Source organism: Lethenteron reissneri, chromosome 51 (genome assembly GCF_015708825.2).
Source record: "Lethenteron reissneri isolate LAM-NWPU_2019-01 chromosome 51, ASM1570882v1, whole genome shotgun sequence".
NCBI classification, from domain to species: Eukaryota; Metazoa; Chordata; class Hyperoartia; order Petromyzontiformes; family Petromyzontidae; genus Lethenteron; species Lethenteron reissneri.
This window is the reverse complement of record NC_083829.1, coordinates 10,064,114-10,083,353: the sequence shown is the minus strand read 5'-3', so window position 1 is coordinate 10,083,353 and position 19,240 is coordinate 10,064,114. Positions and strand designations below refer to the sequence as shown.

At 47.3% G+C, this 19,240-nt stretch overlaps 1 protein-coding gene across 1 annotated transcript in view; it reads right to left on the bottom strand.

Moving 5' to 3' along the window:
* LOC133355583 (caM kinase-like vesicle-associated protein) overlaps positions 1–18,170 on the bottom strand; it is a 73,884-nt gene extending 55,714 nt beyond the window's left edge. Inside the window, exon 1 of the mRNA XM_061572928.1 lies at positions 18,031–18,170. Within this exon, the coding sequence (XP_061428912.1) occupies positions 18,031–18,122 (92 nt within the window). The 5' untranslated portion in view covers positions 18,123–18,170. The remainder of the gene's footprint in view (positions 1–18,030) is intronic.
* Between the last annotated feature and the right edge of the window lie 1,070 nt (positions 18,171–19,240).

Sequence of the window (19,240 nt, the reverse complement as noted above, 5' to 3'; positions counted from 1 at the left end):
ATTAGACAATCAACTTTAACGATCTATATTTATATTTCCCAACGAAGATATCTCAACAGACGCGGCAATGCGAACAGATCGTGTTACTGCACTGCCGTTACAAAACCAACATTTGAGAGAGAGAATAAAACAAAATTCAACACGCAAACGTTTTGTTGCCTCGCCCGAGGAAGGTTTGCATGATTGCGACTCTTAAAATATGCAGACACAAGTCATTTTGTGCCCCTTCAAGTGTGCCCCATTCCCGCTCCGAACGTGGCATTTCACCGTGAATGCTAATCATCGCAGGTGGCATTAAACATGCATGGCGGGCCCCTTGCATGCCTATAGATTGAACGGAATTCACCAACACAACTTGACATTTTCTCTTCCTCTCTCTATATATACATGTAAAATAACAGGAAGACATCTCCTTGGCTTAAACGAGCATTTGAGAAGGTGCTCTTTATATTACACACAAGGAGTGCTCGCCACAAATGACCCACAATGCATTGCTGATCTCGTCAAGGAGCATGAGATCATCACGTGAACTCCGATCATCCTCGCAACGGCTTTTGGCTGCAAGCCATCGAACAAAGTTCAAAGTTAATTTATTAGGTAGAGCCCTGTGAGCCATTTGGCTCTTGAATCGGGTGCAACCGCAACAAACAAAAAACAAAAACATGAACAAGAAAACATCTTAAAGTGAATATGTGACTGAGTGCAAACAGAAAATCCAAGAAAGACAGCAAAATATTGCAGAAAAAAGCACCGTACACCAACGCTGTGTGCAAAAATCCCAGTGGGATGCAAGTCAAACAACAGCCACAAGACAACTTAGATTAAGGCCATCAGTCTAACTCTGTACTACAACAAACCAACATGGCCAAACCAAATTTTTTTTCGAAAATCACCAAAATAAAGCCATAAAAGCAATGAAACAGTGCTCATAGGAACTGTGACCGAATTTTCACAATAAACGACGTTAACAACATGTACTACCAAACTCTGCAGCCATAGCTGGCTGCATGAGTCACTCCACAACAGTAGGAGCATCAGTCGGAGTATCAACATTTTTCAATGCACCTTTAAGATCAGCGCACTAAATCAAAACACAGGTGGTCACCGCATCGCGCGCTTTCAGATGCGCATCTGCGGCCGTCTGGAACGCTCCTTGTTCCAATATTAGGAAGCCATTGCAGCTACGCAATTTTAAATCATCCAGGTTGAAAACCCATTTCTGTAGAACTGCTTTTCATGTTTAGTCTTGTGTCCTCCCGCCACACCTCCAATGAGGGCGGTTGACTGCTTACGGTACAAAAGAAGTTTATTACACGTACACACATCTGTCGTTATCTCTACAGCGTGCATGGTCCCTTCTCGTTTTCGTGACGCCCTACACTCAATCCTGATGTTCCCGCACGAACTCTACGTAAAAAAAAAAACACATCCTGCAATGCTAACAGTATTCTAAACGAAACTAAACTTTATTTTTTAGATTTTTATTTTACCAGGTGAGTGCCAACTGAGCGACAAAACAGCTTCTTTTCAGCAGCGACCTGGGCCACAAATGAAAGCCCAACGTTTGTGGCTCATCACGCAACAACAGCGGGCAGCTCGTGGGGGCACTGCGGCAAAACAACAACAAAAAATACCGCTTCAGCAACTGCCCCCTTGAGGCCAGCAAGGAGACACGCAACTACCGAGTGGTAACATCAGCGCCACCTTGTTTTATTTCCAGGCACCAGTGCCGGATTAAGCTCGTACGGGGCCTGTAGCATGTGTTATAAAGGGGCCGTATATTAAAAAAAACACAAATCTAAAGCAATTGTATTTGCTATACAGCCAGATAATATGACAAATCGCTAACCTTAAACACGCAGTCGTTCATAAAAGTTGAAGGCGGTATAGTGCTATAGTACTAGAGCAAGTGCAGAATCACTGAACCGGAATTGATAGCTTTAAAGCATTAAGCGCGGGGCCCTTGAAAGTGCGGCGACCGTAGCTACATATGTAGCTACTTTTGCTACCAGAATAATCCTGCACTGCCAGGCACTCGCTTTTATGACCCACGCCACCCAAGGGCCACGTTTTGTCGCGGTATGAATTGTTCCAGTTTTAGCGATTTGCGTGTCTCGGAAATGAGAATCGAAATGAGCAGAGTGCCCACTCCTATGCAGGCAGACGCCGATCGCGTAGGTGCACGGACAACGCAACGGATACAACAACAATAATAACAATTGCATTTATAAAGCGGATTTTCATCAATTATCTCAAAGCGCTGTACCAGGCCACAGCAGCTGCAGCAGCAGACACTCAGAATAAAATATAATGACATTATAATTATTTTTATTTTAAATGCATTTACTAAATGAACAAAAATTTTCAATCAAACCACGCACGCGGGTCCTCGGGTTTCAGCAATCTCGCGCGTCGCAACAACCAGCGTTCGATTAATTTTGCCGGGTACTCGTAACTTGCTGTGACTGGCCCTCTCATTTTGCCCGTCCATTTAAATCTAAAAAAAGCCACGTGCAAATGAGGTTGTCGCGCGCGTGTCGCGTGCGCGTGCTAATGGGATCCCGCCCCCAGGGAAAAAGGTCGCGTTGAGCGATTCGTGCGAACTTGACATCGATTTCTCTACACGGTGGCGAGGAGATGTCAACTACCTCGCCTGGTACACAGGAGGTCGTGGGTTCGATCCCGACCCTGACGCCTGCTGCTGTATATCTGGAGTTTGCGTGCCTCTCTCTCCCTCATCATCATCATCATCACGGTGGCGAGGAGATGTCAACTACCTCGCCTGGTACACAGGAGGTCGTGGGTTCGATCCCGACCCTGACGCCTGCTGCTGTATATCTGGAGTTTGCGTGCCTCTCTCTCTCTCATCATCATCATCACGGTGGCTAGGAAATGTTAACTACCACACCTGGTATACATGATTCGTGGGTTCGATCCAGACCCTGACGCCTGCTGTGTATTTGGAGTTTGCGTGTCTCTCTTTCTCATCATCATCGTTACGGTGGCTAGGAGATGTTAACGACCTCGCCTGATCTGCAGGAAGTCTTGGGTTCGATCCCGACCCTGACGCCTGCTGTATATTTGGAGTTTGCGTGTCTCTCTCTCTCATCATCATCACGGTGGCTAGGATATGTTAACTACATCGCCTGGTACACAGGAGGTCGTGGGTTCGATCCCGACCCTGACGCCTGCTACTATATATTTGGAGTTTGCGTCTCTCTCTCTCTCTCTCCCCGTGGTCAAATGGCTTTTTCTCCAGGTCCTCCGGTCTTTCCCTCAACATTTAGGAACAAGCATTTAAAGTATTTGGCTACTACTATACATTTACACGCGATAAGCCACTTCGTTGAGCGATCATTTGTGGCCAGGTCGCTTCTGAAAAATATCTCAGTGGGCCTTGCCTGGTAAAATAAAAAATAATGTCGTTTCATAAAGAGTTTATTTTGTTGCTCGCTAGAGACTTGTGTTTTCTCTGCCCGACGTGCGTGTTCTGCATGGGGCTCGTGTGCAATAAAAAAATGTCACAACAATTTAAAATAAAGTCATTAACAAGATGTTTCATTACATGGCGCGGCCGCCTCCCATCGCCGACATTGTCCCAGCATCGCACCGCGAACCCGTGCCCCGCGCGACACATGGCCATGTTGACAGCCGTGCCATGCCCGTTACGATATTTGCTCAAAGTCGTGCCAATGCTTCAACAACTAATACGTCCCAGGTGGCTCTGCGGCTGGAAGCGAGCGAGCGAATGCCCCGGCTGACTCAGGGGCCGTAACCAGGAGATGAGTCCAGCTCTTCGACGCTAATTTGAACAGGAACAAACAAAAAACACTCCGATTTTTTAATCCTTTATATTAAGTTCACTTGCTTGCGCGCTTACGACCGTGCAAATCTTTCGGTCGTTTTTTAACCCATTTCCCGTGATCCAATCGAGCTGACATTTTGCACACATACTCGTTGTGCGTGACAATTTATTTTCGTGAAAATGTTTTTCCAAAATTTTACAATTTTTAGGAAAAAATTAATTATATGTAATTACCAATTGCTTAATGGTGGCAGGCAATCATCTGACCCATAGGTGGCAGCCATCTCAAGCCAGAGGACGAGAGGACTCTAGCCGCCACGCATATAAAGGATTTATAGTGAAAAACTTTGTTTTTACGGGTTAATTTTTATTTGACTGAAACAACCCTCTTGCGATATTCTCATTTTCCATTGGTGGCTCTCGGCCAGCGGATGACAATTCCACATTCCAATGGCAGGGACCAGTCTGTCCACCGGATGACAATTGTTGACTTCCCACAAAAGCGGGACTTCCTCGCTTTATCCAACCCCATGAAGGGATGATGATGAGCCGAGTCACGCTACGATCCTGGTGAGCCTGTCTCTGTGTTGAAGGCGCGGCCATGACTCACAACAACGAACGCGTATCGCAATCTGTCTTAGGAAACCTCCGAGGTTGACCCAGCATGAAGTACTGTACTTGGTGCCGTGTGTTCAATATCGGCACTGAAAGGATAACGTCTTGTTGCTTAATCACACCACAACATCCAAAACGTTCAACAGCACGATCAGACATGTAACAGAGAGATAAGAGTGAGGAATTATGTTTAGATTAACGGATATCCGGGCCAAAGGGCTACCACGTGTACCAAGGCAGCCGGAGCCGAGGCTCGCTGAGAGCACGAGCCACCGCATCTCCGTATTGCTTCATGAATGGCTGTGTGTCTTTACATATATGAGCGGTGGCGCAGTGGTTAGCACGCTGCGTTACAAACCCGGCGCCCCGAGTTCGCTTGCCGCTCACGATCAGTAATCGTTGTGAATCTCTTGTCACCGATCCTGCGCCTCTACGAGCCTTGAACTAGGACCCGGTGTGGTGTGTGAAGATCAGCGGTGCTGGCCACCCACACCCTCGTGTGCCGTGCCGGCCTTCGTAGGTGCTCGCTAACAGCACTTGCCCCAACAGTCTGGTAAAGCCTCTCTCGTATGTATGTTCAACTCCATTCGCACACTAAGTAGCCCAGCCGTGATAATTGTAGGTGCGAGGGATCTTTGTCTTCGTGTCTACGTGCGTAGACGCTAATAGACTCAAACAGCCTGTTCAAGGCTATACGGGAAGATCTATGGCTGCGTCTCCGTATATGTGTGTGCTGTTTAATTCAAATCATTAAAATGAATTGCCAATTGTGCAAACCCAATTTAACACAATTGAGGCAATAGGAAAAATGAATTAACTGGTTTTCTTGTAATTATGCGACATTTGCATGAAACGCATTGCACAATCTTCTATTGACATTGCATTTGATGTTTTTAATAAATTTCACATTTGCAATGCAAATGCGATATAAGAAGACCAATTTCTGATCCAGGGATGAGCACATGTTGATTAATCTCAGCTGTGATTAGTTTAATGAACAGAGGCAAAGTCAACAAAGACAAAGATGCCCCATAAAGCCTTCGGAAGGCTGTTGTGGCAAGTGCTGTTCGCAAGCAACTCGGAAGGCCGTCTCCCCAATGCTGATGTTTACTACACACCGCACCAGACACTCATTTAAGGCTGAGTCGCCCTAGAGGGAGGCGCAGGACCGGTTCAAATATTCCAGACTGTTATTGGTCTTGAGCTGGAATTTGATCTCGGGTCGCCGGATTTCGCGGCGCAGTGCGCTGACCGCCATGCCACCGCTCCCCATAACCACGCACGCACACAACACGCAACGGTCCATTGCCCACGGATTACGTGGCGGCGATGTCACTGCGTCGGTTGTGCCAAGGCAGCCCGCAAAGAGTGTAGAATGCTCGCTGGAGCAAGGTCAAGGGAAGAGACCCAGGTGGCCGTGGGTCGACTGACTGGGGTGACTTGGCAGATGACACCACCTGTGGTCTTCACCGTGTCACCTCGTTGTCGCGCTTTAGCCACCCGACGGCGCACTCGTTGTTGTGAGCGTCGCTCCTCCACCCTCCCGTTGTGGCTGGAGGACGGCCGATCTCCAGCCGTACGGCAACATCGAGTCACCTCCATACGAAGCCAATCTTAACACCGCTGCAGCCAGCCATAAACCAAGTCCGTTTAGCTCCAACTCCTCGGCCCATCTGTTCTCCAGCCCACGCCGTGTCCATCTTGGCCCTCTTTATTTGGGCAATAACAGCCACACGGGCATGCGGCGGCTAAGCATGTGGGCAACGTTATGCCTCCTCACCAGCGAGAGCAGCGAAGTAATCTTGTGTTAACCTCCCGCAATGGTCCGACAGACGCAGAGGATGGATCCAAAGCAGTGCGGCCAGAGTGTTTCACGTGAGTGGCACGTGTTCATTTAACAGTGGGGTGGATGAAAGAAATAAAAAATGGGCGCGGGTGCTGCACAGACATTACGTTCGCCGGGATGTGCCCTGCTTGTAGTATTCATGAGCGAGATGTATGCATTACTTTGTAGAGCCATGTGCCATAGCGGCAGGGTAATTCCACGGGGCTTACATTTCTTGTATTTTCCACGTGAAAATTACACATTAGGGTTGCTCACAATGGTGAAGCGTCGTCGTGATCCGCAGTAGAACACGAGCATGTATTTACCGCGAGAATTAATGCCGATGGAAGGAAATGAAAAATACAAAAAACAATCCCTAGCACGGTATTGCCCCCATCACATCAAATATTGACCTGAATTGACAAGTGAATATTAGGGCTTACATTATGTAGGCTAAGCCACGTGCATATTGTGCTACACAGTGGTAATCATGTTTTGTGGCCAGGTTTGAAAATGTACTTGACATACAAAACAACTGCATGAAATGTATTTTTTTTAATCACGTAAGATACAATGAGCATTTAGAAAAAAAAGACGAAACCCTTTGCCAATCTACTGCTGGATTAACGCATATCTACATTTTGCCGGTCATGGGGCGTTGTTCGACCATACTTCACCACGCCGGTCAGTGCGGATCGGACGGGTTCAACTCTGGCCAACCACGGTGCCACCGCTCTCCATTACGCAATAATATCAACGATAAAGGCGCAGCCATGCAACTGTTTTCTCACGACACTGCTGCAGGAAGGGCCTCCTCTAGATGGGAGCTCTGGAAAGCCCCACTCGAGGGTGTTTGGCCTACTCTTCCACGCCAGTCATATGCAGAGCGGGCGAGAAAGCACTGCCCCCTTCCTTGTGTGAACCAATCGGTCGTTTTAAATGTATCTCAGAAGTAGTTCTTTGATATCCACTTCCGTGGGCTATTCTCTAATGCGCTGCCCTGTGGGATATCCGAATGGATTTCCCGTCTCATGCCGTGACGCCGATAGCACAATTGCAACAAAACTGGATGAAAATTACAACAACAAAATCAACAGTGGTCGGAAGAGAACGGATTGCTCGGCAGAGGAACGTGGAGCTTCCAAACCTCCGTCTCAACGCCACCAACAGAGATGAGCGATACTTCCTTTGCTTGTGTGAACGGTGAGGCGCTTTGAGATTTGTAGCCTAAAAAGAAGCACGTAAAAGTGATTTATCCAAAGAGCCTGGCCACATAAAGACCATTGATTGAACGCTACCATAATTAGCGTGACAAAGTGGTTATATTCTGCATTAGGGAGCGAAACAAGGCAGATTTCATCACGTTCACTGCACTGGATAATCGTCGAAACGGCGCGGCTTTTGCAAGTGAACGCGTTGCAATTATCAATTTAAAGTGCCTCATTTGATCACGCGTTACAACTGTTGCAGCCTTGGGGCCATCTGGAGGTTGCATCGTTCGTGACAATCACGCATCATCTTAGCCGATGATTGAAAAAATAATTTCAATTTTAATCCGGATACAATAGCTCCGCACGTGTTGGCCCAGCGTGGACAAATTAATGAATGGTAATTACACGTGGTTAAAAAAGAAAAAAAGAAATAGATTACACACGCGCACGCACAAACCCCCGTCAAACGCGTGTTACCTGTCACGTGTCTGCCGCGTGCAAAGTGTCTTCACATTAATACATCTTCTATCTCGCGTCGTTTATGCAAAACTGCGTCTCACAACGCTGCACAAGACCACAGAAAACAATCACTGCATATATATATTGTGTATTTATATCTATACATTGTATATCTCTTCATAATATAGGTTTTTGGGTCAGATCGCGTTATTTATAAATGTGTCATAACCCTCCACCACCCGACACGGCCAAACAGTAAAAAAATGTGTCACGTTTTCAAAGGACAAATTAATTGACTTGTGACACATTTTTTACTGTTTTGCCGTGTCGGGTGGTGGAGGGTTACGACACATTTATATATAACGCGATCTAACCCAAAAACCTTTATTATGAATAATATTGGTCGCGAAAGCCTACGTGTTAAATTGACATTGTATATCTATTGCCCAGCGCACTAACAACAAAAAACATAGCACACCCAAACCAAGGTTCAACTCAATTATAGGCCACAGAAAACAAAGCGTTGTTTTTGTTTGTCTTCAATGGGGATTTAAATCGAGGAAGAAACTGAAATTGACGAACACGGAGTGGGAGCTGCAGTTTCGACGGCGAAACGCCCCACCCAGAGTCTCGTGTGTAGCTCCAGGCTGGAGGAGCTTGCTCCAGGCTGGAGGAGATTGCTCCAGGCTTGACGAGGCTTGGGCTGCATTGATGGAGGTAGATGGATAGATGGATAGGCCGGGGCAAGTCCCATCGTGAGGGCACCTGTCACCAGCCCAGGTGACGCTGTGGTTGTAAGACATCGAACTCATCGTCGGAATTCGTGACGAGTTGAAATCCTGGCCTTGAGAGGACTCGGACCATCATCACTCTCGAGGGTCGGTAAAATGAGTTACCGCTGTGTGAAGACGTCCATTGGTGGTTGTTCAGTGGAGTGTCCAGCCCCTGCCGTGTGAACGCGGAATTTCCATCACTGGCTCAGGTGGTCAAGCCGGAGGCTGCATTGGAGGCTCACGCGGGCCGCCCAAGACGTCAATGATTGTTTTTTTGTTGTGTGTGTGTGGCGTTCGTTACGACCGCAGGTGGCTGTACAGCAGCAAAATTATTTTCACACACTGGCTTCCTGCTTTAAGTTTTACCCACCCAGCAACATTGCAAAGGGCTGTTTCTTCCTGACCTCCTTTTCTGTTTCTACCATCTACATAACAAAGGCTCAGTCCCATTTGCAGCAGCCGCACCTTAACAACTCTGGCACCTCCCAGTTCAACCAGTCTACACAACAAAGGCTCAGTCCTAGCAGCAGCCTCAGCCGCACCAACCTCACAACAATAATCCAAAACTCCGATCCAGGTGCCTACCTTGGCTCCCCCCCCCTCAACCAGTATATATACAAGGTCGGGTCTCTTAGAATTTCTCTTTACTTGATACAGTAGTTGTGCTGTGACGGTTCCACCTAAAGACGGAAGCTTGTGTTGCCTCCGAAACGTCGTGAATTTTTATTTAACTTTAATTAATTAAAAAAAATTTACCTACGTGACTTTACCGACAAAACCTAAGAGTATAAGGACCCAGAACTTCGAGGCGTTATGACGACGACGATGACGGCTGGAGGAGGAACAGCGTGAGCGGCCGACGCCGCTCACGAGATATCATCTTCGCCTGGGCTCGTTATCGCCTGGTAAAATCATCGCCTGGGCCTATCCCCGGGCCAATCATCACCTGGGCCAGTCCCTCAGATATATTATCACCTGAGCCAATCATCGCCTGGGCCAATCCCCGGGCCAATCATCACCTGGGCCAATCCCTCAGAGATATCATCATCATCCCCCTGGGCCGATCCACAGTCGAGATCTGAACTCGAAGCGCCGACACAATCGCTCGACCACAGCGCAAATCGGCCCTCGCAGGAAGCGAAGCGACGAATTCAGACTCTTGTTTCGTGCAGCAGCAGAAACTCAATTCAAAACGCAAACGGCAAAACGATGGCTCATGACCACGTGAGACGAAGACCAACAAGCACATCCTGCCTTCAGTCAATAAATGCCGGGGGGGGGGGGGGGCTGGGGAACAAAGCACCGCTTAAGCACGGCCAATTGTAGATCCATTTTCCAAATGGAGGCACTCAAAGATAAGGCGGCACGGCACCCACGCTAACCGGGGTGGGTTTTTTTTTGTCCGTTGCTTTTACGAATGCAACACCGAGTGTATCAGCGTAATCAGCACGAACGAATCCCCGGGCCCCAGTCAGTGGAGTTGCAGTGAAGCGGCAGCAGTTGCCTCGTCGTTCTAACTCAGCACCGCGGCGAGTGTTGTTTTTGCACCACTGATGGCGGTTACTGTGAAATTCGCCAAGCGTCCTCCTCCATGCCGATAGCCACTCATTCGCTCATTTGCATGGCCCTGCTTGCTCACTGACAACGTCCCAAGGCATTTGAAGAGATAATAAAACATATACATGAAAAGAACGTGGGCCATTTCTATACAGCGGCGGTCATTCACGCTAATCGCATTTCAAAACGCCACGGTAAAATGAGCGCCGCGCAGATTTCGCTACAGAGGCGTGCTGGAAGCCAGAGACAAGCGATGAAAGCAAGCCAGAAGCGGCACTTATCAACAATTGTCCACGCGCAGTGCTCCTATATTGGAATGTTTGGCCCAGTCCATTCGTGAGCAGATTGCATCTACGACGGGTCTCCAAGCCGATCGCGACCACGGCGAGAGAGGACACGCCGACTTCAAAACACACAGGGCATCAGGGTCGTCGGGATCGGACTCACAACCACCTGCGTACCAGGCGAGGTCGTTAACATCTCGCCGCTGACTTAATGTGAGAGCGTCAAGAACCGGGGGGCGGGGGGGGGGGCTGCAGAGCTGTTTATTCTTTTCACTCACGGGATGAATATTGCAAACGACCACATGTCCGTTTGTTGATGCGGCGGGCGCTGGGAGAAGTCTTCTTCAATCGGGAGTGAACTACGGGTGGGATCGAGCGTAGTGCTCAGAGCTCCTATCGTACGACTTCTGTGCAGCACATCAATTAGAGTAAACAAATCAATCATCAATCACAAGCAGCACATCAATCACAGTAACTTTCTAACCCCGGCCCCTTACTGGACATTTGTGAAAAGGAGCTGTGTGGCTCATCGGATTCCTACAGTTTTAATAAATATTCAGATTACGATTCAATCGTCGGAGTTGCCAAGTTATAATCCACCCAGAGAGACAACGTTTTGCCAACTTCGCTGCCAGCGTGTGCTGAAAGGCAACGTTCCTGTTTGATTATTTAAAATCGACCACCGCCGATTTCCCTGCCACAATACAGGCAGGGGATTAATTATAGATTTGAAGCTTTCGTGACCGCAAAGATTCATATTCTTAGGTTTTTTCGGTAAAGTCACGTAGGTAAAAAATGAAAATTAATAAAAGTAACAGCGAGCTTCAGCCGCACCGAACCTCACAAAATACTATTCAGGGCTTACCTTGGCTCCTCCCACCCTCAACCAGTATATATACAAATACTGTGTTCTTGGTATTTCTCTCACTTGATACAGCTATCGTGCTGTGACGGTTCCACCTGAAGACGGAAGCTTGTGTTGCCTCCGAAACGTCGTGATTTTTTTATTTTATTTTACTTTTATTAATTTTAATTTTTTACCTACGTGACTTTACCGAAAAAAAACTAAGAATAGGCAGGGGATTGCCCTGCACGTGACCGAATATGACTTCTCCGGCTGTCGTGGGCGTATTTATTTAATTGGTCACAAGTCTTCGGCGGTCCAGCGGCACGGGGCGGCTGGTGCCGAGGCTGCGCCCGCAAATTATCGCCGTTACATTTTTGATTTAAAACTTTCGTGACTGCAGGGATTCATATTCTTGGTTCTTTCGGTAAAGTCACATAAAAGGGAAATAATAAAATAATGAAAATATTAAACAATACAAATTCTCACGACGTTTCGACTGCAACACAAGCAATCATCATCAGGTGTGAAATCCAAATTTTCTTGCTGTGGATTTCACACCTGATGATGATTGCTTGTGTTGAAGTCGAAGCGTCGTGAGAATTTTTATTGTTTCATATTTTTATTATTTTATTATTTCCCTTCTACGTGACTTTACCGAAAGAACCAACAATATGATCGCTCTTACGTTGTTTTTATCGCTTCATTTTGGTGATTTCGAAAGCGTTTTGGTTTAGCCATGTTTGTTTGTTGTAGTATATATTTAGCCTGATAACTTTAATCGAAATTGTCTTATGGTTGTTATTGTTTGATTTGCATCCCACCGGGATTTTTGCACACAGCGTTGATGTACGGTGCTTTTTCTGTAATACTTTGCTGTTTTTTCCTGGATTTTTCTGTTGCGCGTAGTCACTTTAAGATGTTTCCTTGTTCATGTTTTTGTTTGTTGCGGTTGCATCCGAGTCAAGAGCCGCGTGGCTCACAGGGCTAAACCCAATAAATGAAACTGAAAACTGAAAGACAGTTTTGATTTGAAGCTTTCGTGACTGCAGGAATCCATACATGTGAAAGGCAGTTACCATATTCTTAGGTTTTTTTCGGTAAAGTCACGTTGGTAAAAAAATAAAATAAAAATTAATAAAAGTAAAATAAAAAATCACGACGTTTCGGAGGCAACACAAGCTTCTGTCTTCAGGTGGAACCGTCACAGCACGCTTGCTGTATCAAGTACGCTTGCTGTATCAAGTACGCTTGCTGTATCAAGTAAATAATTTACTTGATACAGCAAGTGTGCTGTGACGGTTCCACCTGAAGACGGAAGCTTGTGTTGCCTCCGAAACGTCGTGATTTTTATTTTATTTTATTTTTATTTTATTAATTATAATTTTTATTTTTTACCTACGTGACTTTACCGAAAACACCTAAGAATATGAATCCTTGCAGTCACGAAAGCTTCAAATCTAGACAGTTACCACGTGACAAGAAGTGGCAAGGGCCTCCGACATCCTGACTCCGGCGCCGCTGCGAGCAGATCGTAGCAGGGTAAGGAGGAAGACACTTCAGAAGAACGACCTTGCCCAACTCATACTTAATTTGGAGCTTTCGTGACTGCAGGAATTACTCTTTGGTTCTTTCGGTAAAGTCACGTATAAAGAAAAAATAATAAATTAAATACTCGCATACGACGTTTCGATTGCAATACAAGCAATCATCATCAGGTATAAATGAAATAGAAACACAAATCTAGTATACTTAGAAATGTAATGTGATACAACAGAGAGTTGGATAACATAACAGTCAACACCCTACCTGGTTGATTACGTTCTTCCTGAGAATGCTAAATTTGAGAGAGAGATAAAACACAGAACAAGAGACATATAGACAGACATATAAGCAGAGACAGATATCACAGAGACACATAGAGAGAGAGACGTACATAGGCACACAACTCGCTCATTTAAATTTCGATTTAAAGCTTTCGTGACTGCAGGGATTCATCTTCTTGGTTCTTGCGGTAAAATCACGTAGAAGGGAAATAATAAAATAATAAAAATAAAACATAATAAAATAATTCTCACGACGTTTCGGCCACAACGCAAGCAGCCGTCCTCAGGTGAAGACCAGGTCTGTCGGGGAGACGGCTGCTTGCGTTGTGGCCGAAACGTCGTGATGATTATTTTATTATGTTTCATTTTTATTATTGTATTATAACTCGCACATTGTAATGACGAGATGGAAACAGCCGTCGCGTTCATCATTCCAGCAACGAAATAACGGAATGTCATTGCATGACGACGCCCAATCTGTAAGCCGGGGGACTCATTGAGAGGCACTTTTATGAATCCCCATGAACGGAATTCGTAATTCCCTTTTCACCGAAGTAATTGCCTTTGCCTGAGCATGCCGCAAAAGTGTTTGTGAGTCTACGAGCGCGGGTGCTTGTAATAAGCAGCGGATTATGAATTCGTCTTGGAATTGGCTTCTTTTTATGAGAGCCACGCATGAAATCAATTAATCCATGGCTTGTTCTTCCATGCTGTCTGCTGCTCTGTCATGCTGAATGCATCACGTGTTCCTTGTTGGTGACTCGATGTTTTGAGAAAGAGAGACATATTTGGGGCGGTGACCGGGCCCAGCGGTGGTGCCCGGAGAAAAACACCACGCGACCACGGGAGAGACACGCAAACTCCAAATACACAGCAGCAGGCATCGTCAGGGTGGGGATCGAACCCACGATCTCCTGTACACCAGGCGAGTGAGTTAACATCTCCCAGCCACCGTGATGATGACGAGAGAGAGAGAGACACGAAAACTCCCAAATATACAGCAGGCATTGTCAGGGTGGGGATTGAACCCACGACCTCCTGTATATCAGGCGAGGGAGTTAACATCTCCAAGCCACCGTGATGATAACGAGAGAGAGACACGAAAACTCCCAAATATACAGCAGGCATCGTCAGGCTCGGGATCGAACCCACGACCTCCTGCACACCAGGCGAGGGAGTTAACATCTCATCGCCACCTTGATGATGATGAGAGAGAGAGAGAGACACGCAAACTCCCAAATATACAGCAGCAGGCGTCAGGTTCGGGATCGAACCCACGACCTCCTGCACACCAGGCGAGGGAGTTAACATCTCCCAGCCACCGTGATGATGACGAGAGAGAGAGAGACACGAAAACTCCCAAATATACAGCAGGCATTGTCAGGCTCGGGATCGAACCCACGACCTCCTGTACACCAGGCGAGGGAGTTAACATCTCCCAGCCACCGTGATGATGACGAGAGAGAGAGAGAGAGACACGAAAACTCCCAAATATACAGCAGGCATTGTCAGGCTCGGGATCGAACCCACGACCTCCTGCACACCAGGCGAGGGAGTTAACATCTCCCGTCACCGATTGCGACGAGGATAGCGGCTAAATGCGTGCGCAGTTTGATGAGCACACGCGGTGGCGTTCAAGCAAATGCGTGGACATGAGTCGAGTATACGAACAGGAGAGGAGAGGAGGGGTGGGGGCACGGAATAAATAAATAAATACAAACACATGCATGGGCGCACCGTTAGAAACAAATGACCGGAGAGACTAAGCAAGTGATTGCAAATCATCTCTTAATGACCGCGCCGAAGGATATGAAAGCAACTTCCTTCACACGCCCCCCCCCACTCCACTCTCTGATTGAGTGACGACTGCTGTGTGGTCATCTCGGCGTGGTCTGGGACTCGTTTTGTCGTCGCTTTTGCCGCCTTGCCCAATCTTGATCAGATGGAACATATGTATATAATGAATGTACTTATCATTTATTCATATTCAGTGACTTAGCTTTCCCTGTATTTTGCACACTGATCGTGTTTGTTTTTTAATTGTTTGGCTGCTGCAACTCGCTGACCCGCCCCTACTGGACATGTGCGATTAAAGAGCTTCACTGCTCATCGGATTCCTCCTGAAGTCTAAAATTAACGATTCTGATTCCGACTCTCTCCCAACACACCTCCCCCTCTCTCCCTCTCACCACCCTCGCCCAAGCCCCACCACGTAACAAACCTTCCCCGCCAACGTCGCTTGGTCGGTAGCTCACCGTGGTCACGACCACTGCTGCCAAGCCCCACGACCTCGTTGTTGTTCGGTCGCGAAGCGTCGCCACGAAGATGAAGAAAACTAGATGTGAAGCTTTCGTGACTGCAAGGATTCATATTCTTAGGTTTTTTCGGTAAAGTCACGTAGGTAAACAATTTAAAATTAATACAAGTAAAATAAAATAAAAATCACGACGTTTCGGAGGCAACACAAGCTTCCATCTTCAGGTGGAACCGTCACAGCACGATAGCTGTATCAAGTAATTTTAATTTTTTACCTACGTGACTTTACCGAAAAAACCTGAGAATATGAATACAACTATAGTAATAGGTTTTTACCCTTTTATCTGGCACCAAAACTGGCACCTTTATACAAGGGATCATGTTTGCAATAACCACAACACAAGCAGTCAAAATTAGACAACTCTGATAATGATATGCACTGTCCTTGAAATTGATTGGTCCACACCCGAGACGGCTTTTCTTAGAGCCTAGTCTCCACTGGTGTTGGACCAGATGACGCCAAAAGGCGTACAACTCAAAAACAGCGAACTATCAAAGTATTGAGAGCACGGGGTAAGCATTTACATTACGAGACCTCCTTTGCATTTTGACTGCTTGTGTTGTGGTTATTGCAAACATGATCCCTTGTATAAAGGTGTCAGTTTTTGTGCCAGATAAAAGGGTAAAAACCTATGACTATATCTTGCTACTGGCAAAGGAGGTCTCAGAATGTAAAGGAAGAAAACCACCCGGCCAACGCGAGGAACCTTTTTACAATCGCGTCGCCACCGTTGTGGCTTCGTGCGTCTATCCGCCTCGGTCGCAGGCCTCTTGAGAGGGGAGCCACCTACGAATTCCCTCCACACCGCTGCACGCTGCTTCCCCGCGCGTGCCCATCACAACCTCCTGGCTCCGGTCTCCAAATTGGGGCGCCGTTCTGTGCGGAGTTTCTGAGTTCTCCCCCCCCCCCCCCCTGGTCCGCATGGGCATCGGCGGTCGGCAAACCGACATGGCAAGAGGAGTCGTTAATTTTGCGGTGGGGTGGCGTGGAATTCGGTCAAAACTAAAAGAAAAACTCAATAAATTTCGATTTAAAGCTTTCGTGACTGCAGGGATTCATCTTGTTGGTTCTTTCGGTAAAGTCACGTAGAAGGGAAGTAATAAAATAATAAAAATAAAACATAATAAAATACAATTCTCACGACGTTTCGGCCACAACGCAAGCAGCCGTCCTCAGGTGAAGAACAGGTCTCTCATCATTCAGACGCTGTCTTTCCGACAGACCTGTTCTTCACCTGAGGACGGCTGCTTGCGTTGTGGCCGAAACGTCGTGAGAATTATTTTATTATGTTTTATTTTTATTATTTTATTATTTCCCTTCTACGTGACTTTACCGAAAGAACCAAGAAGAAACAAACTCAATATTTTAAGAGCCGCAACGCGCTGTGGTGAATACGAGAGGTGCGGCTTTGACGATCCTGAATAAATAACAGCGCGGAGAGGCTCCTTGCAGAGCCACGTGCAGCTGTGGAGCCACGGGTTGCCCACCCCTGTGCATGGGTGTCGTGTGAGTTCTGCGCTTTCCTCCCATCGCCGAGACAAACGCGCACACACACAGTACAGGGACGTGCGGTCAGGGGACGTAGGTATAGGCACAGCCTCACCTGTCATACTCCAGCGAAAATAGCTGTTGCGAAAAGTCAAAAATAATAAAATAAAAATTACGATACTCTAAGATTTTTTTGGTAAAGTCACGTAGGTAAAAAAACTGAAAGAAATTAAATCACGACGTTTCGGGCGCAACACAAGCGTCCTTCTTCAGGTGGGGACAACTTAGCGAAAGCACAACCGTTTAAGTAAAAAAAATATACGATGTTTTTTTCTCCACTGATCTGTGTTATGTCATTTCTGCAGAGCTCCGCTGTGAGGCAGCGACGAGCTCAGCCTCCCCTCTGATTGCGCAACCCCTCGGAAACTGGATGTAGCGCGGGCAATAAGCGGGTGCCCGTTACTATCTCTCTGTAATGATCAGAATCATACAGAAGTGACATTTATAACGCAGATCAGTGGGAGAAAAATTAAAAAAAATCTAAATTTGTATTTTATTATTTTTTTACTTTTCGTAACAGCTATTTTCATAGGAGTATGACAGAGGAGGCTGTGCCTCCCCTGCCTCCCCTGACCGCACGTCCCTGTCACACCGTGCAACTGCTATTGGCCAAACATTAACAACGCTCAAAAAAATCTACTCAATTGGGAAAACTTTTGGCAGGGCCCTCCTGACGCTCACTCACACGGAGACTCGGTGCGGCGTTCCTGGATAAAGCACGCGGGGAAAATGCCCCTACGTGACCGAATGTCGGTTACTCCGCTCACCGCAAGAGTTGTTAGCAAGTGCCTCTCCCTCGTGCCTTGGCGTGCCCTCTGCTCCTTGTGACCTCGCGCAAACTGCACAGGTGATAGATGGAACGCGCGCTTTCTCTACGCGTGCGACGCTCCTGGGTTGGCGAGCGCGTCACGATTAAATTAACACAAATTTTTTTTTTATCTCAGAGAGAGAGAGACAGAGACTCACGATTTGATGAGCTGGCCAATCTCGTACTTGAGGGTGACATCGCTCAGTTTGCTGTAGACCTTCTGGCTGGAAAAGACGCAGCTGAACGGCATCTTGCGGCTTCTCCTCCGCCTCCTCCTCCTGCCGCCTCAGCACAATGGATCTGGAACCGGCAAGAGAAGACCACCCCATGTGACAGCGGCTCTCCACGTCAGCGGGGAGCAGTGCCGCCACCCTGCAGCTCCTGCAGAGCATGTCATGTCACTGCGACTTGAGCCACTCCGACTTGACCCGCGCACTCCCATTTCGAAAACATGTTCACGCTGCTATTAAACAAAACAAAAAAAACTTGACGCAAATGAAAAATAAAGCGGCCCGTTTTCCCGTCGCCTACGGCATCGAAGCCTCCCCCCCCATCCCCCCCCCCCCCCCCCCACTTGTATTGGCCGCGGCGAAGGCGCAGCCCCTGCAATTTCTTCGCTGCTAGTGGGAGGGCCTCCGCTCGAGGGAGCTCCGGAGAGCACCCTCGAGACTGCACGTTGACGTCTTGGAAGAGGCGCTCGAGGGTACGCACACTTGACCCCACTTGACCCCAGCGTACGCGACCTGCCAATGTCATGAGCCGCCCGGTGGCCAGGAGCACCGTAGAGTCAAATGCCTTGCCGGGAGATCGAACTGCCGACGTCTGGATCACAAGTCCATTGCGATATAACCATAACAGCACGGCAAGCTCCCCACGACCACTGTGATGATTAATCAGGCACCTGGCAGGCGATCGATTGCCATGAGCGACTTGTCTGAACTCAACTATAAACTAAACTATTTTTATATTACCAAGTAAGGACCACTGAACTATGTAGCTCTTTTACAGATGCGATCTGGCCACAAATGAGAGCTCAATGAAGTGGGTTATCATCGTGTGGAAATTTAAAGCGGCCAAATACTCTAAATGCACGTTTATTCTAAATGTGGAGGGGAAACCGGAATACACGGAGACAAATCCACGCGACCACGGGGAGAGAGACACGCAAACTCCAAATATGCAGGCGTCGGGATCGGACCCACGACTTCCTGCATACCAGGCGAGGTAGCTAACATCTCACCTGTCAACGATTCGATTCTTAGCGTTGATCGTTCTCTGAACGTTGGGGCGAATGTAAGCGGCCACCAATGGCCACACGTGAACCCATCCGTCACAACGTGTAGAGAAACACGAGCAAATGCACGCACA